Genomic DNA, 24818 nt, shown 5'->3' on the forward strand with positions numbered 1-24818 from the left:
ATCATTTAATAATTGTAAAACAAAGTAACACACAAAAATCTGAAAATAAATAAATAGATATTTCATAAAAACGTTTTTATTTAAAGCTTAAGAATATCGTAACAGATTAGGCCAACAGTCGTCTATCACACGTTTAGTTCCGGGTTAACAATCTCCATTATAATCTAACTTATAAATAACTGTACAAATACTCTATTGTTTTATGGACAGGTGATATTTCTACAAAATTATGTAGAAATATAATCTGGAAGTCTAACTTACTGTTCTTTATCTGATTTTTTAAGTTATCAGTCCTCCATGATGCTAAAATAAATAAATAGAAAATTGGAATTACTGACAGGAATAAGTTACGAGACTTATCAAAAAGTGATGGCTATAGAAAATTGAGGAATATGTATCATTTTATCTGTCTTTAAGCCAGCGAGTAGTTTGCTTGAAGGGGAGACAGGGGGAGACATTTTAATAATAATATTTTTTTAATTTAGTGATGCTAAAATAAATTATCGCTGCCAGTCCTTAAGTAGATTAACATGGGAACAAGTCTGTTAGCAGTAATAATCAAGGTATCTAATATTCAACCTCTCTCTTAAATGATAATTATAATCCATTGTAGAAATATCACCTATCTTAAGGTGCAGCGTAGACGACAGTCTAAGCGTGACGCACTTTTTTAGTCTGTGAAAATAGAACCTATACAATTATATGCAGTCACACACACGCGCGCCGAGACTTGCTCCAAGGGATCCAAGCACCCTACTCCCATATAGAGGTATGGTACTCGGGCACGTCGAAGAGCAGTTCCCTTGTCTGCAGCGGCGTGTCCCGCGGCGCGGCCTGCAGCAGCTGCAGCACTCCCGTCCCGATGCCCGCCGGCACGCCCAGGATGATGGACTCCGACACGCCCTCGATGCTGTCCGTCTGTCCGTAGTACGCCGCGTCGAATAGGTGGTCTGCTGTCTTCTCGAACTGGAGACAAATTTACGATTAAAATATGTGCATGTTATTGCCAGCTACGGAGGCTGAGGTTAGTCAGGGCATTTATTATTATTAATCTTTTACTAATATTCAGTAGGAGCGTGTGTGTAATTTTGTTACCACTCTATTCTTAAAAGGGTGGAACTATTTCGATAAAATTTGGTAATAAGGTAGCCGAAACCTTGGGCTTAGTTGACACATTATAACATAGGCTATATTTATTCGTCTGCGTTAAGAGAGGGTTATATTTTTGCAGCCATAACACAGCTAGGCGGGCGAAGCCGCGTAGAACAGATAGTTATTGTATACTTTGACAGAACGCTCAAATTCTGATCAAGACACTTGTCAAATATGTATATCATTCCTAATTTATTCCTAATTTTATTAAGTCCCATAATATGTCCGAGTGACGTTTGTACTTTTCACCCTGTACAAAAACGATTGCACTAGTTTTGTGCATAAGCTATCGGCCCATCCACGTATCGGGCTCACGTTGCTACAGAGCTCTCAGTACGCACGCTGGCCAGGTTGAGCACGGACTCCTTCATGCGCGCGAGCCCGTAGCGCGTGATGCCCAGCACCTCGCCGCGCGCCGTCATCTGCCCCGCCAGCAGCTCCACGTGGCGCCGGTCCACGCTCATGCCGTGGCCCGCCATCACCGCCTGGATCTCGCTGATGATCGTCGACTTGGCCGCCTCGATGCCCAGCGTCGAGTATACCTGAGATATACGTTACATGCTTAGTTAGATTTACCCTCTCAATACCCAATTCCATTTTGTGCATTCTCCCTGGCATCATAGAAATGTTTGACCAAGGCCACACTAACAGCTGTTGTTGATCGACACTTGATAAAACCGTACTGTTCGGAGTGAATTATATTATAAACATTACAAGTACAAATGTCACCTAATGTATATTTACTGCACATCCGATTACATAATTGGAAATAAATACAAATAATAAACGCAAAAATTCAAACGTTTTTGCTCACGTCCATATGACGTATCACGATACAATGAACAAATACAAACTTAGAATCTTCGTTGGTAAAGCAATAGCCAGCAGTCACAAGGGCGAGTCCTATCCGAGGTTTGAACATATTTTTTTTGTATTAAATTCCAAATATGACCCACTTCGCAGCGCTTTCTACGTAAAACATAATAAAAGTACTCTCGTCGTCTCGCTTGTCATTGTAATAAGTAAAGTCACTACATTCCGTGTCTTCGTTATCTAGAAACCCTGTCTAATAAACTTACCTCTAAAATATTATTAGACGTGGTCTTGGTGCCGTCTACTCCGTAAGTAGCTATGACGTCTCTCAAACCGTCGCCTTCCACACACAGCTTGTATCTGTAAACACAAAACGTTTATAATCTGAGCGAATCGTGGGTATTCAATCTTAAAATTCTGTTAACTACTCTTATTAAGGCATTATAATAGGATTGAGGAAGTCATAATTTTTATATCGGAAAAGTCCTCGCTTGTTCGTTCCGTCGAATCCTCGACGCATTGAGAGGAGTGTTTTAAGGTTAACGTGTCTGTCTGTTTGTTTGTATGTGGCATTGCTCTCGAACAGATTCTCGGTTTTATATTAGAGGTGAATTATGTACGCGTTCTTAGACGTTGTTTTTTTGACATTTTGATCACATTAATAAAAATCGGTTGAACCGTTTAAAAATTATTTGAGTGAAAGAGTGGTTGGGTGTTTTTAGATTAGGCATCATGTATATGATGTGGGTGTGCATACCTGGGTATCGCATCATTATCATCAGCAGCGATGACGGCCCGCGCGACCTGCGGCAGCCCCTTGACGACGACGGCGGGCAGCGCGCGCGCCAGCTGCGCCAGCGCGTGGCTGAGCCAGCCCGCGCGGCCCTCGCCCGACACCTTGATGGCCCAGTCCGACACCACCTGCACGCTCGCAGGCTTCACCTTCAGCTTCGACGTGCAGATCCTGTATATTACAACACCTGTATATACAGCCGGGGCAGAGGGGTTGGCCGAAAGAGTTACCGTGGCCCCGGTACGCGAAGGGCAAAGGAAGGAGCATGGATGGTTTTAGTCAGTAGGAGTCTGACATTCTCTTCTGCTCAACACAAAGCAAAAGGAGTCATTAGATGAATTCCCATCAAAAAGAAAAGAACAGAGGAAGAATTGAGAGAGACAAAGACAGCATGACCATCAAGGACTTTTCACTCAGTCTGAATCTTATAAACATTCTTTTCTAAATAGCTCGCTGGGTACCACTACTAGGTTAAGGCTTTTCCGCAAATCCTTTCTGGATTTATATGTCGCATGATTCTGTCCTGGGCCAGAATGAGGTAAGCATTTAGATCCATTTAGATCGATTCGCCACCGTTTAGTAGACCGTTCACCGCGACTAATTCTCAGCGGTTACTATCCAAGCCACTGGAGTGACCGACCCAATCCCAATGTTTTATAATTACGGCTGCTAATTAAATAGGCCTTGTACTCACGAGTAGACGATGGAGTCGACGTTGACCTCCAGCGAGAGCAGTCGGATCCTCTCGGCGTCGAGTCGGATCAGCAGGAAGCACTCCGACGGTAAGTACACCTCGTCTATGTACGTCGTGATCTGGAACCATACATATGCCTAACTTTATTAAACGGAAAGCGGAGTGGTATACCGTATAGGTCACCACTGGGCGTAACGTATCGCGGGTTCGATCGACGAACGATTGCTTGTTCTGTGTCTGGGTGTCTTGTGAATGTGACTTGCATGATTGTGAAAGTTCCCCATGACAAAAGGAGTGCTTTACTCAGTGCAGGAGTCCTTTTTATAAGTTTTTAGCTGCTGCTAGAGCTGGAAGGTAGCTATAGGACCTCCGTTTAAAAACATCGAGTTAAGATTCGTTTGAATTTTATTTTCGAGTACTTTGAATTGAAAGCAAATTAAAAATTTGTTTGTTTACAAAAGGAATTGCCGTTGTAAATTAGACAAGACTATCATAGCTATAGTTGTGTTCTCGTGTTTTGTACTATCTGACCTCTCCCAGCGTGGTCTTCTCGACCCTGCCCTTGACCCTCCTGGCGAACTCCTGGTCGTGCGGCTGCAGCAGCTCGGCGGTGATGATGGGCGTGGAGATGTTCCGCGACGCGTTGATGATCTCCTTCACTCGCGGCACTCCCTGCGTGATGTTCATGGAGGCGACGCCGGCGAAGTGGAAGGTTTTGAGGGTCATCTGTGTACCGGGCTCTCCGATACTCTGCGGAATGTTGGTAAAAATGAGGGGTGAGTCCACATTAATCATTAAATACGCATATACTTTTACTGGCATACGTTCGTACGTACGTAACGTAATACGTTCATCTATGCCGGCGAAATTATTGGAAACGAGCTTCAGACCTACTCAATAATAGTATATGTCGTTAGTACCTGCGCGGCGAGTGCCCCGACGGCGGTCCCGGGCTCGATGACGCTGCGCTGGTACTTGTGGTGGCACACGCGCAGGAACTGCACCAGCTGCGTCAGCGTCAGCCGCTGCAGCTGCTTCACGATGCTGCCGCAGCGGGAGTAGCGCGCGCGCAGGCGGCGGACCTTCTCCGCTATCTCCTTCAGGAAGGTTCTACAACAACATGTAGAGATATCATACAACTGTCTAAACCAGACTGGGGTATACTAGTCAAAATACTTGTTAAAACCTTACAATAAAACTGAGTAATGCAGACAGACGTTTTATAATAAAGGTCCATGAAAACCTCCACCAACAAAAACATTACAGATGTTGCTATTCTACAATAAACCTACACGTAATAAAAATAAGGTTGTTTATGTGTTACTCACAGCAGCTCGTTCTTGAACTCCTGCGTGCACGTCTTGAAGTCGTCCAGTGCCAGCGTCTCCTCCGCAGCCAGGATTATACCGTCACCGTCTAATGGGTCTTCTTCCCTGTCACAGGAATAGCATCCATTTATTAGCTTATTTGGAACGTCGAAGAATCATATTCAAAAACTGGGTTTTTCAACTAAACGACACACAGAGATTTTTTTAAGACCTTAAACCAATGGAATATATGCGCGCTCGGTGGTACTGCAGGCATGGAAACCCATCGTTGTATTAAACACCGGCTATTCCCCTATTGGAACATTCTTTGTAATGGACTGTTATTCTAGATTAGGTCTTCCTAGTCTTCGGACCCAGTAGCTCATGTATCACCTGGACAGGTAGTTGGCCCGCACGTCCGCCAGCACCCTGGGCAGGTCCACGGGCCGGTCGCGGCCCTCCATGTAGGAGGGGTCGAGCCCGTCGCTCCCGTAGCGGAACTCCACCACCTCGCCCATCGCGTTGCGGACTGTCATGTCGTAGTGCAGGACTAAGTCTTCCAGAGACTAGAAAATATAGTGTACACGTGTATTGACGCGTAGAACAACGTTTTTATGTAATCCGCAAAAGCTTGTTCTTAGTCTGGGTGTGGATTTTTGTGAAATTGCAATACATGTATTAGTGTGGGTGTTGCAAAAGCTGTATGCTACCCGACCCAGAACGTAATAAACGCGACCACTTGAAAAATTTAAGTCACGAAGAAGACAGATTACATTAAAACTGTGCTCAACAATTCTTCTCAGACACTTTTCTTCCAAATCAAGTCACGTGGTGAACCTTATGCTTTGGGATAATTTGGGAGAATAAAGTACACAACTTTTTCTATCCTAGGTCTGGAAGAGAAACGGGGAGGCGAAGCAGTTTTTTTATTTTATTAAAACGAAACGAGTCCTGCATTAAGAAATTTTATCCTTGTGTCGCGGGAGGTTTCAAAAACATACAATTCACATGCACAAAGACATGGGCATGGGATCTAAAACAGTAGTTTTGTAAGTACCTTGACAAGTCTCCGCTGCAGGTAGCCAGTCTCGGCAGTCTTGACGGCGGTGTCGACGAGACCTTCCCGCCCGCCCATCGTGTGGAAGAAGAACTCGGTGGGCGTCAGACCGGAGTAGAAGCTGTTCTCCACGAAGCCACGGGCTGCTGGGATCTTGGCTGCAGCGATCACACACAATTTGAAAATATATAAGTATTGGTGATTTTATTTGGGCAAATCCTTACACGAGTTTTAAAAGAATAGTTTTTTTTTAATCCATATCGGTCGATGACTCTAGGAGATCAAAGGAAAGCGTGTAAATTGTACAGAAAAATAGACATTAAATAGCAATTTAGAATTAACCGAAAGTATATCCAATGTAAAATACATTAGCTTCATTTTAATTTAACAGTAACTCACAGTGCCTCTCAAAGTGTGGTAGAGATCGGTCTTCGAAGCCGTTGGGCACGCGCTTGCCGTTCAGCGCCTGCTGGCCCACACACGCGATCATCTGAGATATGTTGATGTTGGACCCTGGAACCACACACACATAACACGTCATTAATGGTCAAAGTCGGTGAAATACGAAAAACGACTCTATTGTAACGGGGTTAGGGTTGATTTTCGTGTGTGATAGATTAGTAATAAAAGTGTACTCGCCTTTAGAACCACTCTGTGCCATAATAAGCGGCGCGTTAGTAGGATGCAGCTCACGGAAACACGCCTTAGCCGCCAACTCTCTGGAGAAATAGTTAAGTATTTTATTATATTAAATAGTTAAGTCTAAATAAGTCATTCCTACTGATTTGCCTTAAATTAGTTTGACAACACTTTTTTAAGGGATACCATCAAATACTTTAGGTGAAGCAGAAAAAAGTGTACAATATCTGGATGCTAAGAGCAGATGTACTAGATGTCTATACACTAACTCGCATTTTAAAATTGTCTTGACTTTAAAAGAGACCTTTGAGATTGTTTCCACATTTCTTCTCAGGGTCTCCAGCTTTCTCAAAAACGACATGTTAAAGTGATAAAATATCTTATTTTAAGAATAAATGATTTCATTTTGAACAAGTGAGCTCGTTTTGAAAGTATATTTTTGAAGTGTGTTAATAGTTATTTTGTTTGTTGTGTGTTTGCAAACCACTATAAATTGTATTAGGTAAGGATAGTGTGTGTGTTTATAATAATAAATAATATAATATAATTGCCGCTGTTGCCGCTGTTGGTATACCTGATGCTGCTGAGCTCGCTGAGCATGACGGCCTCCAGCGACTCCTCCATGGTGCAGCCGGGCTGGCACTGCAGCGTGCCCTTCTCCATCTCCAGGATGTAGCCGTCGCACTTCGAGTAACTACGTACACACAACAACAGAATATGTGATAAAGGTTACCAAAGATTCCCATCACAAACCTTTTACCAATGTGAAACTGGGCACACAAAATATTAGCTTAAATATTATACAGGTTTCCAAACAATAAGTTACCTTTGTGATGGATATGATCGAAACAGCAAAAAGAATAATTAAAGAGTGCGTTTGCGATCGAAACTAGATCCCGATAGATACGCATTAGTACTGGTACGCGTTATTAAATACTGAATACAGAATTATTGATTGCATTCCATAATTTGTAATAAAAACTTATAAATTCTAAAAACCCACGTTTTTAAATGTTACTCCATTCAAATTTTATCAAAATCGAACTAACTGTTTTATAGTTGTAAATTGCACAGCAGAAATACTACTACACCGATTTAGACGTAAGGGTGGGTGTAGTCCTCTCTCATCTATTGAGGCATAGCTTCTGTTCCAGGGCTATATGTTTGCATACTGACCCAGACTCCAGCAGCTTGTTCTTGGCCTCAATGAGTTTCTTGCCGGGCGTGACGTCGATGATGCCGAAACTGAATCCTCTGTTCATCATGTAGCTGGAGGCCATCCGCGCTAACCTAGAGACAAATTGCTGTTTAAATCTATATCCCAAAGTTTTATATTATCATTGTGGTACTTCATTCAATTTCTATAAGGAGAGAAAGTAATCTAGATTAAAATTATAAAGCTAAGGAGTTTATTTCTTTGAACGCGCTAATCTCAGGACTACTAGTAAGATTTGAAAAATTCTTACAGAGTAAGATAGCCCATGTATTGAAGATGTATATAGGACATCACCATCACGCTACGTTAAAAGGAGTGGAGCAGTTATAATATATGTTTCACAACGAGAAGAAGGTGCGTGGTCTCTAAAACTATTAATACGATTTTAGAAATTAGTCATCAGTTATCAGTCCCAAATGATATAGGGTGCACAGCCGATGAAAAGTGTCCTGCATTCTCGATATTACTTGTGGTTGAATATCATTCAAACTGCCATTCAATCTGTTCTCATGTTACCTCCACATGCCCCTGACGGCGTACTCCTCGCCCCAGTCCCGCAGCAGGATGTAGAAGATGCTGCTCTTGGTGCCCGAGCCCAGCGTGCTCTTGTCCATGGACCCGCACAGCAGCTCCGAGTTCCTTATTATCACATCTGTAACATAACATATACTTGTCTACTGTGTCATTACTCTGTAACATATACACGCGTTGTTTATCAGTCCGTATTCACTTAGAGGGCAAAAGTTCTATTGTTGATCGGATTTCGTCCATAACCGAATCAATTTTTTTGCTATTTTTGCATAGCGAAAAATGCACACAGTTAAACTATCTACTCTATCGGCTAACAATTATTTGACGTAACCGTTTGCACCACCTCATTTACATATGCTGCTCGTAAACTTTCATTAAAATTAGTCCAGATAATTCGAATCAAATCATAGATTTTTTTACTATTATATAATATATTATATATAGTTTATTTACACCTTAATAACTAGAACATTAGCATAATTTAGTATATACATGACCAGCCAGTAAAACCTTATCAATAACAAGTCTAGTTCCTTAATAGGGTGATGAAGCAATGTAAAGTGTGTACATGAGGTAATACTCACACGAGTCCTGTACACACATATCCTTGTTCCCGGTGTAGTTCTTGCCTTTAACCTCCAAATTGGCTTTCACTTCACATTTTTCGTTGGGTTTCATTATCAAACTGTAAAAAACAAAAACAAATCAATTAGGATAAAACTGTGGCAAACACTTTGTGCATTCTCGTCTAAGTCCCTTTTTTCAAAATTTTCTTACTCGAACAGCTTCGAGACCTAAAAAAGAGCTTTTATAGATGTATTGGACCTTTGCTGGATGATGTAATTATGCTTACTGGAAATAGCTGTATGATAGATACGCAAGACGGAAAACGTGGCCTATACCTAATATATTCATTTAATCTCTCATCACTACATGATGTATTGATATCAGAAACAGACTACAGAAAGTATTGGTATCACAGGAAATCGCCAGGCGATCTATGTCGACGAATATCTTCCTCCAACATCAAAAAGGCTTTACTATCTTGCCAGGGATTTCGCTAAACGCAACAACTACAACTTCTGCTGGATATCAAATGGGAAGATACTTCTACGTAAGGACACTAATACTAAGGTATCCCATTTCATAAAAACAGAACAATGCCTACTAGACTTGGAATCCAAAAAGTGACTACTTTATTTTGATCGCAGACAGTGCTTTTTCATATACTCAAAATTATTTCTTTTCTTTTTGTATAATTCATTACCTTTTCTTAGTTTATTACTGATGTATCGGGAAATCTACCTTATCTTTTTATGTAAACTCTATTGTTATAAAACGGAATCATTTATATCCAAACAGCAAATAGACTTTGACCAACTAAGCTTGAAAGTTGATGTTGCAATAATTATAGTGAGATTGATATTGATGTTGAGACTGGCGTTTCGCTGTTGGGGCGTCACTGTGTTAGCGGTCGTTAATAAATATTTATATATTAATATAAGTAAAAATGATTGATAACATAAGTAACATTTCTGATGAAATTGACAACCTTACATTAGCAAGCTCCCATGTCTGCACACCAGATCAGTGTACTGAGATCGTTAACAATTCAGGTAGCAATTTTAAAGTAATACACGTAAATATTAGAAGTATTAATAAAAATCTTGACCAGTTTATATCCATGCTTTCTATGACAAAACTAGAGTATGATATAATCATTCTTTCAGAATGCTGGCTAAAAAGGCTAGGCCCACCACCTTCTCTTAGCAACTACTCTTCTCATGCTACGATAAAGAATCATACACAAAATGAAGGAGTTGTGATGTATATCAGATATGGACTTGGATGTACTATAAATGAACCACCATTTGTAGATGCGAATTGTTTAGTAGCTACTGTGGGGAACACGGCTGTTGTAGGACTTTACCGACCTCCGTCCCATCTCGACCCAACGCAATTTTATTCCAGTCTAGATACGCTAATGACTACTTTAAAATCTTACAAAAACATAGTTATGATGGGTGATCTTAATATTGATATAAAATCGAACAATACGGATCGAAATGCTAGTGACTACCTGCTATGTACGGCCTCCTTGGGATTACTACCGGCACATATTTACCCTACTAGACTTGGTAACTGCCTTGATCATATTTTTCTTAAAACCCGATTAACGGCAACAGCAATATTATTAGACACACATATCACGGACCATTTACCCATAATATTATGTCTAAAACTAAATGAAAAGCTGTACGTAAATAAAAATAAAAAAGTTATAACTCAATTAGACTTTGGTTCTATAAAAAAGGATATAGACAAACTTAATTTTAGCTCGGTAACGGAAGAAACAGATGCAAATATTGCCGCGGATAACCTGATCGCGATTATTAGAGATGTGGTTATAAAACACACCACCAAAAAAAAGGTTACCAGACGAACACGCATTTTAAAACCGTGGATCAGTGCCGGGCTGCTCCGTTGTATTCAAAACCGAGATAGAATGCACCTTAAACTAAGAGAACATCCCAATGACACCATACTCCTGATCACGTACAAAAGATATCGCAACTTTTGCAATTCCCTTCTTAAAAAGTTAAAGTGTGAGTACGAGAAAGAGCAATACTCTAAAGCTCAGAACAGCCCAAAGGCAATGTGGGAAGTCATCAACTCTATTTCTGGCAGGAAGCGTCAGTCACAACCCGCAACAGAGCTCATGAACCTGACAGCTGATGCTAAAGTTTCAACAAATAGTGTTAATAAATATTTCGTAAATATTGGCAAAGACCTGGCCTCTAAGTTGATCCCACCAGGTACTGTGCCCTCTATTCAGTGCACGCTTGATATGGCCCCACAATGCAACTCTCTTGGCATAATACCGGTCACTCAAGAACAAGTGGCAGCCATAATCGCTTCATTACGTAGTAACTGTGCAACTGGCTGGGACAATATTCCCGCCCTAGTAATTAAGCAGTCACAGAATGTCTTGGTAGCACCCATTACACACGTATGTAATATTTCAATCACGACTGGGGTGTTTCCTAATAGCTTTAAAAAAGCTATAGTTACTCCAGTCTTCAAGGGTGGGAATAGAAACCATGTCACGAACTATCGGCCAATTTCAGTATTAAGTGCCCTATCTAAGATTCTGGAAAGAATCCTCAGCGACTGTCTGACAAAATACCTTACCAAATATAACATCATATCAAAAAACCAGTATGGATTTCGATCTGGAATGTCAACTGAAGACGCCGTTATAAACTTCAGCAAATCGGTAGTTCATAAATTGGATAACAGCTTTAAGTGTTACGGTATATTCCTGGATCTTTCCAAGGCCTTCGACACGGTATCTGTTCCCATTCTCATTTCAAAATTGGAAAGCATTGGGATTCGTGGTCTGCCTTTGGATATCTTTAAGGATTACCTGTTTAATCGCTCTCAAGCAGTAAAAATTGATACGGTGGTGAGCGAGGAGGAGCAGATTGGGCATGGAGTCCCACAGGGAAGTATTCTTGGCCCGACGCTCTTTTTAATATATGTCAATGACCTATGCAATATGAAACTCCAAACTTGTGACATCTTTACATATGCTGATGACACAGCATTATTAGTATATGGCAGGGACTGGTTGGAGACAAGGACTCGGGCAGAGAATTACCTGAGAGAAGTAATGCTGTGGTTATCCTCTAATTTGCTCACGCTTAATATAGAGAAAACTAAATATATACGTTTTTATCTCCCTCATTCTCCCAAGCCACCTGTGGAAACTCTGTCGCTCACAGCTCACAGTTGTGTGACCTCACTATCTAGTAAGTGCTCCTGCCTACCCCTGACTAACGTAGGCAACATAAGATATCTCGGGGTTCTGCTTGATGAGCGAATGGACTGGCGTCCGCAAGTAGAGGCCCTTACTGGGCGAGTTAGACGACTCATATATGTCTTTAAAAATCTTCGGTATTCTGCCGACAAATCGGTAATGTGTGCTGTTTATAAGGCACTTTGCCAATCAATTCTTGGGTACTGTATTACTGCATGGGGAGGGACATACAAGACCTTGCTTCTGCAATTGGAGAGAGCGCAAAGGTATCTCCTCAAGGTAATGCACTGCAAACCTCGTGACTACCCAACCGCAAAACTATACAGTGATAGTGAAGTCTTGACTGTTAGACAGTTATTTATTCTTCGTGCTATGCTCCGACGACATTCGGAAATTCCCCTTAGTGCAAGAATATTACAGAAAAGACATGGCACGTTAGTCTGCCCTACTGTCCAATGTAAAACAGCATTGGCATCGCGCAATTACAACGCTTTGAGTTCAAGGCTTTACAACAGCATCAATAAACAAATCTCCTTTTACAAACTAAGTAAGCACAATGCTAAAGACAAGCTAGAAAATTGGTTAAAGTCATTATGTTATGAAGAAACAGAAAAACTGTTGGTTATTGTTAAATAAGATTGATACATTCAGTGAAATTAAAGTTAAATTAAAATTATTGTACGCATAGATTACTTGAAAATGAAGAAGCAAGATATAAAAACTAGATGATTATATAAGACATTTCAAGCGGAGTGCCGCCGACCCTCAAAATACGAGCATGGCTCAGTTTGAGAGTCAGTGTGTTAATTTATATAATGCAGCTGTACAATCGTCTTAAAACCAAAATATTTTTTGTCACCTATGTATGTTGTTTGTACTTTTAAGAAGAAATAAATTATTATTATCGGGAGTGTTTTCTTTTCTCAGCCCTTGGCTGGTTTAAACCACATTTACGGGTCAAGACCAAGTAAATGCGGCGTGTGGTGTTAAATGATAAGTTATTAACTATCGTCTAATGATAGGAACTTTCTCACTATGCGGCAGGTATTTAAAATAGCAGCTTTCTGTAGGGTAATATATAACGACTTTCTTAAATCTATTATTTTTAGGCTATTGTGGAGATGGTTTGGAATGACACCAGTACTGGAGAGCACTATAGGAACGACAAAGACTTTTTCTTGTCTCCATATTCGGGCGACCTCTTCTTTAAGCTCTGCGTACTTACTAATCTTTTCAGCTATTGTCTTCTGTAGGTTGTGAGTGTTGGGGACGGCTATATCTATAAGGTAGGTGGTTTTATTTACTTTATCCTGTAAAGTTATATCCGGTCTATTGTAGTGAATAGTTCTATCGGTAAGTATTGCTCTATCATAATAGAGCTTGTGTGTATTATTTTCCAGGACAGTTTGGGGTGTGTATTTATAATAAGGTAAGTTACTATTTTCTATTAATTTATATTTCAGAGCAAGCTGCTGGTGTATGATATTGACTACTTGGTTATGTCTGTGAGTGTAGTCTGTCTGGGTGAGAGATGTACATGCACCCGTTATGTGCTGAATGGTCTCCGGTTGAGATTGGCATTTACGGCATTTATCATTAACTATCGTTGGATCTTTAATAATGAACTTTCTATAATTTTTCGTATTAATAACCTGATCTTGAATCGCTAAAATAAATCCTTCAGTTTCGGGGAATAGACTACCTACTTTTAACCATTTATTAGAAGCTATTGTATCTACATGGGGTTGTTCAAGATCATGAGGGTGCCTGCCGTGTAATACCTTTCTCTTCCAGGTATCCATTTTTTGTGTCTGAGGATCGGAATTACAGATATTTAGGACGTCGTCGGTTTGATCGTTTAGATTCAGAGGAGAGTAACTGTCATCATTTTGGGCTATTGCTTTATGGATATCACTAGTTTCAGATTTTGTAAGGAAAAATGATTTTAATCTACTAATTTGCTTCTGCCATAGATGATGGATGTCAATTAGGCCTCTTCCGCCATCTTGTCTCTTGATGGTTAATCTTTCTATGGCAGATTTTGGATGTAAATTATTGTGTTTTGTAAGCGTGGTTCGTGTAGTTCTTTCTATTTGCTCTATATCTGTTTTAGACCATTTAATTACTCCGAATGAGTAAGTTAAAATTGGTATTGCATATGTGTTTATTGCTTTAATAAGATTTTTTCCTGCTAGATGACTTCTGCATAATGCATTTACTCTCCTTCTATATTCGGTATCCAATGTGTTTTTAATGGCTGTATGATCAAGACCTCTTAGTTGTTTATATCCTAAATACTTATATAAATCCGTAGGCTCCATGGCGGTTATACAATCGGCAGTGTTAACTAGATAGTCACCGGGTTTGATCTTGCCTCTTACAATATGTAGTGTTTTACACTTATCTAAACCAAACTGCATGTTAATATCTTTACTAAATAATGTTCTGGTATCTATTAATTTTTTCATATCTGTTTCAGATTTTGAATACAATTTAATGTCATCCATATAAATTAGATGTGAGATAACAACGTCATGTGTATCATGTCTGAGGCAATACCCAACCCGGCTTCGATGTAACATAGAGGACAAAGGGTTCAGCGCGAGACAGAACCATAGGGGACTCAAGGAGTCACCTTGGTAGATACCTTTCCGAATAGATATTTGCCTGCTAATAATGGTGTCGCGGTTATAATTTAATTGTAATGTAGTTTTCCATCGAGTCATTATACTGCTTAAGAATTCTATAAGTTTAGAGTTAATTCTATAGATCTGTAAAATTTTAATTAGCCAAGAGTGGGGAATACTGTCAAAAGCTTTCTGGTAATCTATATAAGTACAATGAAGATTCCTACTTTTTGTAGATGCATGTTTATGGATTACGGAGTCGATGATCAACTGTTCCTTACATCCCATATGGTTCCGCCTACACCCCTTTTGTTCCTCTGCTATAATATTGTGTTGTTCAATATGACTGTTAATTTTTAAAGTAATTACTGAAGTTAATATTTTATAAACTGTGGGAAGGCAAGTAATCGGTCTATATTGCGAAGGTTCTGCTGAGTGTTTACCTTTTGGTAGCATATATGTTACTCCTGTTGCTAAAAAATCCGGTATTATCTGTTTTCCTAATACTATATCTGTTAAATTCTTTGCTAAACTTCCGTGTATTGAAACTAATTTCTTATACCAATAGTTATGTATTTTGTCAACCCCTGGGGATTTCCAATTATGAAGCCTACTTGTAACATTTAAAACATCTGTTTCGGTAACCTCAGCAAAACTCATTTCTTCTATCGCAAGCCACTTAGCCTCCTCTTCATTAATCCACTCTGCGTTTTCGTTATACTGTACTTGCTCTTCCCATATTCTAGACCAAAATGTTTCCAGCGACTCTTTCGTTGGCAACTCGAGATTACTCTGAGAGATAGTCTCTGCTTGTGGTTTTAATAAATTTCTATAAAACATTTTTTCATTATTACTAAATACTATATTATCATTCTTACGCTGCTGTGCTTTTTTGTATCTCTTTAATCTATGGACTTTAAGCGCAAGTTTCTGTTTCAAAGTATCTAAAAATTCTTCCGGTTTCCTATTATTATCTTTTGAATATTGCTTCTACTCTTTTAATAACTTTCCTTGATCTATTATTATTAATAAACTGTGTTAGCCTACCACAATCTGCTCTCAGCTTCTCTATGTCCCTCTCTAATCTAACTTGCCACGCCGGTTTATTATGATGCTTTGATCTAGTATTTCCTAAGTAATCGGTGATTTTATAACCTAATTCTTCAGAAATTGCAAGAGCTGTGCAGTATATGATTGTATTTAAATCTATCAATTGAGTATCCTCCGAAATAATGTTACCTAATATATTATTGTTAAATACTGACACTAATTGCACAAGTTTGGGACTGTATTTAAGTTTAGGTAACCTTGGCCGGGACTCTGGATCCATTCCAGAATAAAGTACTAGGGTTGTTCTAAACTTTTCTAGTATATTCGCAGTCCATGAGTCTGGTAATGGATCAGGTTCAGCCAAGGTATGTATATCGTTTTCTATAGTTATTGTTAAGGATTCTGTCTGTGTACCAATATCTGTTGCTAAATTATTTTGGGTTTGAGTGTTTATGAGGTGTTGACTAAACGGGTCGTGTGAAAAAACATTTACATCTTGATTTTGAACATCTGATAATGTATTAGCATTAGTATTTTCTTCTAATTGCGCTCGGACCTCTTCTTTAAGCCTATCTAACTCTACTTGGGGTATCAATTTATTTCTAACTATTGTTCTTCTTTGGTCTGAGATTCTCTGTTCAGATACGTTAATTTCCGGGTATTTTTGTGAGAAAAGTTCGTGAAGTAGCTTACGGTAAATGGTCATGTCTGTTTCTAATTTCGTTATGTAATAGTACGTACGCATGATAAAAAGGTTCACTTCTTTACTCCATCTCATGCGTACTCTAGGTTTGCCAGCCTTGGTGGACGCGGGCAAAAAGGTATTCACCTCCCGCGCAACATTCAAGGTAGGCGTAGGGATAGCTGTATTACTAATAGGTGAAGATGACAAAGAGGGTGTGTAAGATACTGTACTAGGGCTAAATGGTTCTATTGGACTATTTGTCCTGTCTGTCAGTCGGTCAATTTCGTCGAAGGGATCGGCTGTAGTATCCTTATCGGTGGGAGCCCGCCTGCTCAACTCCTCACCGCTGACGGTTCGCATGCTGAGACACCCAGCGTCAGCTCCAGGTGTGCCCCGGCGATCGCCCCCGGGCAGCGGTCCTATACGATTCCTCTTTGAACGAGTCTCCATGTTGAATGGGTTACCAGAGCCACGTTAGCCACGACAGTAATTTCTCATTCGCGTGTCCACCCCCCACGTGATTAGATGGTCAATCAGGACGTGTGGCTGGATTTTAGGGGGCTTATTATTATTATTATTATTTGTATCTCTTTTAATTCACGGGTTAACTTCATGGGAAGAGACCCGGTCCTTTTTAAAGGCGTACACGGGGACACAGGTCCAACGCGCAGAGGCCTTCTTGAGAACTTTAATCTACAATGTGATGGGGCATCTACTAGGGATCATTCACCTCCGCTCTATGGGAGAACAGACATGAAGAATCCAAAATAGATGCAAAACTATTGCAAGTATGTATGTAAAAATAATTAGGCTATTATAAAATGAGGCATGTTGTGTGGACCAGTTCCTTAGATAATTCGGAGAACTATGGCACCTGCCTTTTTACACATGGTAATGCAAAACAAATTGGCAGGCGGTGACTCGCCGCTCACTAGATGGGCCCCCTATGATACCGTCACGATTGACAGCAGGTGGGCAACACCAGTGCGAGCGGCTAGGGGTGTAGAGAGGTGCGACACCGATTTCACCATCGCGGGTCACGGACCCGGAGCGGGTTTCCTCGTTATTACGCCATTAGACACTTCCACCCCCGAGCATATAGCTCTAGCGACCCCTCTCTAGCCAGCCAGTTAAGGCAAGAAAGAGCTGGGAGTCCCCATAAAGAGTGACCCCCTGGGGCATTCAGGTTCCGTTGTGTCGCTACTCACAAACAGCTCGCCACAAGCTGCCCTGCGGATGTATGCTCCTACATAGACCTTCAGATACATTTTTTATTTATATCTCAAGGTTTGAAAAAGCATACTAATATGCCCTCTGGTCTTGCGTTATTCCCATGATGAGATAACGACTCGCCCCGAGGGGTTATTATTATTATTATTATGAATGACTCAATACATGAATGAAGTGAACAAATCCAAAGTTTGTTAGAGACCCGTTCCTATGGTAGATTTCCTGAAAATCTGTTTAGAATAGTGACCTGAAGATCTGCTTCCCGGTCCAGAGCAGTCTGGGCTTGAGTATGGCGGGCGGCGGCAGGCGCAGCGGCAGCGCGGCGTCGGGCCCGGCCAGCAGGCACGCCGCCAGCTGCGCCGCCTCGCCGCGCGACAGGAACGTGTCGCGCTGCGTCAGCAGGTAGCCGCCCGTGATGAAGTCCTGCGTGGCCGCGATCAGCAGCTCGCCGTTACGCGGCGTCACCAGGTTCGACTTGTTCTGACGGACAAACACCGAGTTAATCGTGATAAATTTGAAATAACAAATATAGACCAAAAGAGCTAGAGGATTTAAAAAATCTTATCAAAATCGGTACAGTTGTATAATTGTAAATTGCATTGTGATCAGGTTTGAAGCTACGCTGAAAATTTCAGCCAGCTACCTTATCGGGCAGCGCCTCAAAATTGAGTTACAAAAATCGAACCGGAAGTACAAACAAACATACAAATAACAAACTGAGTTTATAATAACGCGGGGAAAATGTCTTAAGTTTCAAACTATAACTTGCTTAGCAACAGAAACACATCTCGGACGGATAGACAGCGGGGCCTTACAAATAGGATTCTGCTTTAATCTTCGATACGACACCTTAAAAATTACTCATACATCCGCTTTATGCGTCATGCTGCCTTACTCAATCAATTTTCCCAAATTTCCTTCTCTTTTCTTACATTCAAATACAACAACAACAGTCAATACACATGACTACTTACCCCCATAAGTATGAGCGCCTCGGCCCGCGCCTCCTCCGTCTGCGGCAGATGCATGTTCATCTCATCACCGTCGAAATCAGCGTTGTATGGTGTACATACGCACTCGTTGAACCTATAGAAGATCAGATGGTAAGAGCAATAACTAATATGAGTTTTAAATACTACTAATATTAGTATCTAAAAACACACACAAACCCATACTTACACCGTCCTCACAAACACAAGATTAATATTCATTTTGACTTTGATATTTAATTAGAGTAATACTTAGAAAAAAATATAATACACACTGAAAAGCACAGAACAGAAACATAATTTTTAAACAACTAATTATCTGAAACTTAGGCTAGTTAGTAATTATGAAATCAAAAAAAAAACTGTAAATAGAAAAGATATCATCACTTTTATATGTCATATCTTCAGCTAGCTGGAGTCAACATTTCCTAGCTGGCTACCATGACAAGAAACCTCGAAACAAACTCAGGGATCATCGCTTCTTTTAAAGTCCAGACAATGTAGTTTTCTTCAAAAGTTGTAGTTTTAAGTGTTGTTAGTGTCAGTACCTGAAGGTCCTCTGCGGCTGCACCTTGGCGCGGTGGCACATGATGGACAGCTTGTGCAGCGAGGGCTGGCGGTTGAACAGCACCACGTCGCCGTCCACCAGGTGGCGCTCCACCACGTCGCCGCACTGAGCACGACACAACGATACACAAACAACTCAGTCATTCTCAGATACAAAGTTATAGTTCGGTTCATAAGGTTTTGTATTTTTTAAGCCATATTTTGTATATCCCAGCAAATTTGAACTATCGACTTCAAGAGGAGATCGCAATATCAAATAAGTCTAAAAAAAACCCCCTTTAAAAACACGCGGCCTATTGTATTCGCGATTCTATCCAGAGCAAATACTGGGTCATTTTACCCAATATAAATCCAAAATAATTATCTGCACTCTCACTACAGAAAAAAAAAAGCTAACACCACCCCGAAGAAGTATCTAAAATACACACTTGGACAATATGTTCTGGGAAAGTTCATGAACAAAGGTGAGTTTAACCCAAAGTTGGGTTCTCTTACGGCAAACCTCAAGGAAGTACCTTAAGTTCCTGCGCTATCTTCTCCCTGTTTCCGTACTTCAGGTACTTCTTGTGTTTCAGGCCGCGCTGCTGCACGTAGTTGGCGCCAGGGTGCAGGTCTGGCCCGTTGCAGACCAGCTTGCGCAGCCACTGCAGGTTGGCCGGGAACACCCGCTCCGGGTATGTGAGGATCTTGGCGACATGGACTGGTACTCCCACCTATAGGAAGGGAGAATCGAAAAGTTCATATATCATCTGATGATGCTAGTAGAAACCGAGTGGTATAATTCAGCAGGAAAAACACACTGTGAGCGACGTATTGTGAGTTTGATCCACGCGTCGGACAAACATTTGTACAACCACTTGTTCTGAATATGGGGGTGTTTGAATGTTTTTGAAACCATCCGAGACACAAGGGTTAAATCCCTTATGTCGCGTAAGTTCTAAATCCAAAATAGATTGCAAGAGTTCAATGATTTAGAATCAATCAGCTGCAATCTGATGCGATAGGCCTCCAGGGCTCCACAGCCCATGTAACTGGGTACCTCTAGCCAAGTAACACTCAACCGAAATATTGCCGTCATTTTAGTTGTACCTCTTGGATCTGCAGGTTGGGGTCCGGCGAGATGACAGTCCGGCTTGAGAAGTCCACGCGCTTGCCAGAGAGGTTCCCTCGGAAGCGACCCTGCTTGCCCTTCAGCCGCTGCACCAGCCCGCGACCAGGCTTCTTAGGCTAGTAGAAATAATAATGTCTAAATTATCAAATAATTATAACTAATGAGAACATTATTTTTGATGACCACAGAAGCACAAAGGATAAAAAAATAGAGGTAACATTGATCATCTTAAACCTCAAAACGTACATATTCCAAATAATAACAGCAATTAACAAAACAAACCTTGTTTCAACGCAATAGAGCTCAAATTCTCCTGACAAAAATCCTATGAACTGATAACAACAGCTAACAAAAAACAACCCTTTTATTAGAGCAGTAAAGTACAAATTCCTCCGGCAAAATGACAGACAGGTAAATATTCCTATACCTGCATGGACAGCGGTATCCCGGACATCTCGCTGTTGATGTATAGCGCGGCGTGCAGCTGCAGGTAGTCCCAGTCCTCCTGCACCAGCTCGCTCTTGCCGCCGCTCGCGATGTGGCGGGAGATCACGTCGTTGATGAGCAGGATCTCTGACTGCTTCATCGTTAGATCGTCTTCGTTGCTGTTTTATTACATATATTAGTAATCTGTTTAAACTGCTGTAGATGATTTTTGTTGGAGTGTTATTGAGTTATCAGTTAAGTAATACACTTCAACACTACAACTTAGACTAAGTTTGGTATCACACATTGGAACCTTGACTATTATTATTCTTTAAAAAAATAACATCTCTCGCAGTAAGGAATTGCAACACTGAATCAACACTGGCAACATGTATTAGTATTAAATTGCTGTTTGGGACAAATGTTTATGAGCAGAATAAATGCTTTTTTTGTCAAACCTGCAATATGAATGTAAACCTGGGGGATACTAGCATTATTTCCATTGTAATGACGACTTTTGCTTTTAGAAAATCTATACTATCACCATGAAAATTAATCTTTCGCTATCCAAGACTTACGTGCCAGCCTTTATCTCGGAGACCACACTGGGTCTGATGCAGAGGGGCGGTACCGGCAGCCGCGTGAGGATCAGGTCCTCAGGCCGCGACAACTTCGGATTCATGCCCAGCAGGGCGATGTCCTCGTCAGGTATGCGACGGAACAAATTCAGTACCTAGAAACAAAAATACTAACAATTAAAGGAGGCAAATCATGAAATTTAACTAAACTAAAAAAAAAATACACTTATTTTCTATAATTATAATGGCAGTTATTTTGGAGAAAAAGTATTTGGGAAGTGGTCATAGCTTGTATCCTTTAAATAGTAAAGATACCCACCTCCAACGGACTCATTTCAATAATAAGCCCACTGTTGATCATGGATGCCAACTCCTTGTTAGATTCCTTTGCTTCATGGAAGTCCTTGAGCACCCGCTTCACTAACGGGTCCGTAGGTTTCTTAGCCCTGTACTTCTCGTGAACTATCTTCAATATCCCGGCTGAACTCTTCTTCACCATGCCATTTAAGGACTCGCAGTATGGACACTTGCTACAGGTCTTGGCTTTTTTCAGGACAGCAGCTCGGAGATTCTTCTTGTGCAAGTAGGAGAGCTCCGGATTCATGAATTTTCGCCGAAATGATTTCTTTAATGGTTCTGCTAACATAACTTTTGCACAAACCTGGTAAAAAAAAAGTTGCAATATATCTTGAAAATATAATTCATAAAAATTTATTATTGGTACAGAATAACTCAGTGAGAACTTACTTTACAAATTGTCTGCAGTATAGTGATGATGGATCTGAAGTAGCCAACATGGAAGACGGGGAGAGCCAGCTCTATGTACCCGTAGTGCCCAACACACTCGGCCAAACCCAGCCCACATGTCTCACAGTTGGCATCCTTTTGGTTTGTACCCTAGAATTCAATACATGATTAAATGTTGCTCAGGTTTATACAAAACATAGACAAAAATATATTTAAAATTATTATGGCAGCTTATCATTAAAAAAAATAGCATATCTTTTAATGGTAATAAGTGTAACGTGGTGATTATTGATTTATTGAGGGTTTATAAAGAAATGAGTAACGGTCCATGTTGGATACGGAAACTATATATATTTAGTACACAAGTTTTACACTAGGTGTCTTTTACCACAGATAACAGAATACTCTTATAGTCTATACTTTACATCTCCCTTTCTTTGTAAACTAAAAACATTGTTTTCTAAACATACTATTATATTAATACTTAACTAATTACCTATAATCATAAATTGCACAGCACAACATAATATAACTTATAAAATAATATTTAATAACTAATTTGAGTATTGTTAAAGATCAAGTCTATTTACTGGTTTAATTATTCTACCAAATCTTGATGTTCTTAGTGCTGTCGCTGGTTGAGCCATGTCTGACTTCTGCGAATGATTAGAAGTGTTTGGTGACGAGCTTGTTGATGCTGGGAGTGACTTAGGAACAGCTGGTGATTGTTCTTGTGCTGGAACCTGTTGTACTGCTGGTTCATCTGTGTATTTAGTTTCAGGGACTACCACTCTGTTGCTAGTAATGTCTGCTTGTGTCTTGTGCAGATGACTGAAGTTTCTACGTAGGATTTGGCCTTGATCAGTTTGAATGATTACGGATCTCGGTAGACCTTCAGGCTTTTCTATCACTCTGGCCCCTTCCCAGTGGCGATGAGCAACTTTGTGTCTGACTTTTTCATTAATTTCAAAATGGTCTGGTCTTTTAGTGTGCTTATTACTGTAAATGGCTTGTTGTTCTCTTAATCGTTTTAGTTCAGCTGTGACGCCTTGCATTATTTTTGGTTTCAGGTTACTGTCTTTTATAGGTAATGGAGATCTGGTTATTCTGCTGTATAGCCGTTGGTTCGGTGAACCTAAAATATCATTTCTTGGTGTATTTCTCCAGTTTAATAAAGCTAGTTGAACGTCGGACTTGTCAATCCTACATTTTTTCAATATGTTCTTGGCTACTTGAACTGCTTTTTCGGCGAGCCCGTTGCCTTGATGGTGATGTGGACTGGATGTGACATGGTTAAATTTCCACTCTTTTTGAAAGATTTTGAATTCTCTAGACATGTATTGTGTTCCATTGTCAGTTTGTAGCTCTTCGGGTATTCCATGTACAGCAAACCATCTTTTCAGTTGTTCTATAACTTCATATGAAGACTGACCTTTTAGCTGTTGAAAATCTAAATAACCAGAGTAGCTGTCACAGATTACAAGGTAAGTTTTTCCTTTTAATTCAAATAGATCAGATGCAACTATTTGCCATGGAAGTGTAGGAATCTTTTTAATTAGCACTATATCTTTAATATTGTCTTTTTGTGTTTGTTCACAGACAGAGCAGGTTTTAACTAGTTTTATGATATCATATTGTCCCTTCCAGTAGAGAATTTGTCGTGCTCTTCTTAAACAGCTGTGTATACCTGCATGTCCTTGATGAATATTCTTTAGCATTTTAGGGATCTGTGATTTTGGTACTACAATTTTATTTCCTTTGAAAATTATTCCTTTGTGATAACTCAATTCTTCTTTAAAGTTAAAATAGTGTTGTAGTTCTGTGGGAAGTTCATTGACTTATTCCGGATACTGCGTCGTTCGTAGCCATTTTACAGCTTTGTCATATATTTTCTTTTATTTTGCACGTTTATTAGCAATTCTGACACCATGTAACGTGGTGATTATTGATTTATTGAGGGTTTATAAAGAAATGAGTAACGGTCCATGTTGGATACGGAAACTATATATATTTAGTACACAAGTTTTACACTAGGTGTCTTTTACCACAGATAACAGAATACTCTTATAGTCTATACTTTACAATAAGTATGAATAAAAAAATTAAAAATACTTTGGATTTGAAGAAAATTATGATGTGACACTGCATGGCACAGGTTACCATCATCCCTCTCCCCTATTTAAAACCCAAACAACACATTCAATGGTCATACTCTGCTCAAATATAAAATTTAGAAAGCTCGAAAGATCCTTCTCCCTGAATCATGTCCTTACCATTCTCCGGTCCAGCACTCCGTAGGCGGCCGGCACCCGCTGTCCATCCTGAGCGTATAGGTTCTTTGTGATGACCTGGATGTGCGCCGCCTGCTGGATAGCTGACGCGCTGTCCACATTGAATGTCACATGAGATCTGCAAAACATTCACATATGATTCATTAAAACATCAAAAATGTTTTAAATGTAGCCTTTTTAACTAACAAAAAAATATCCCTGAGAAAGAAAATACGGCTTCTATAATAATAAACACATTTTTAATTACTTTTTGCTTGTAAATAAACCTAAAATTCATTTTAACATTATTTTTAAAACCATATGATGAAGTAAACATAACCTTACTTACATCTTTCTCCCTACATAGGTCTCTCGATACTGTTCCTTCGGCATTTTAACCAGATACAATAATCACTGTACAACATAAATTCAATGTTTCTTTCAATATTCACTAAAATACAACATTTTCATGATGTCAATAAGCCGCTACAATCGCAAATTGTTTGACAAATTGAC

General features: G+C 40.1%; 1 protein-coding gene across 1 annotated transcript; it reads right to left on the reverse strand.

The window, feature by feature from the left end:
• Positions 1-58: 58 nt before the first annotated feature.
• On the reverse strand, positions 59-24818 carry LOC113504792 (DNA-directed RNA polymerase III subunit RPC1-like). The gene is made up of 27 exons (XM_026887236.1): positions 24652-24818; positions 24306-24441; positions 22033-22182; positions 21605-21946; positions 21286-21440; positions 20709-20886; positions 20260-20397; positions 19686-19883; positions 19152-19276; positions 18589-18700; positions 17862-18094; positions 8787-8887; positions 8188-8323; positions 7632-7745; positions 7030-7149; positions 6456-6535; positions 6216-6329; positions 5817-5974; positions 5153-5325; positions 4781-4885; positions 4373-4562; positions 3984-4202; positions 3453-3571; positions 2723-2929; positions 2232-2325; positions 1494-1694; positions 59-966 (listed from the first exon to the last, which is right to left on the reverse strand). Exons 1-27 carry the CDS (start codon positions 24693-24695, stop codon positions 754-756), a joined length of 4155 nt encoding a protein of 1384 aa, XP_026743037.1. The 5' UTR covers positions 24696-24818; the 3' UTR covers positions 59-753.

This window comes from Trichoplusia ni, chromosome 23 (genome assembly GCF_003590095.1).
Source record: "Trichoplusia ni isolate ovarian cell line Hi5 chromosome 23, tn1, whole genome shotgun sequence".
Lineage (NCBI taxonomy): Eukaryota > Metazoa > Arthropoda > Insecta > Lepidoptera > Noctuidae > Trichoplusia > Trichoplusia ni.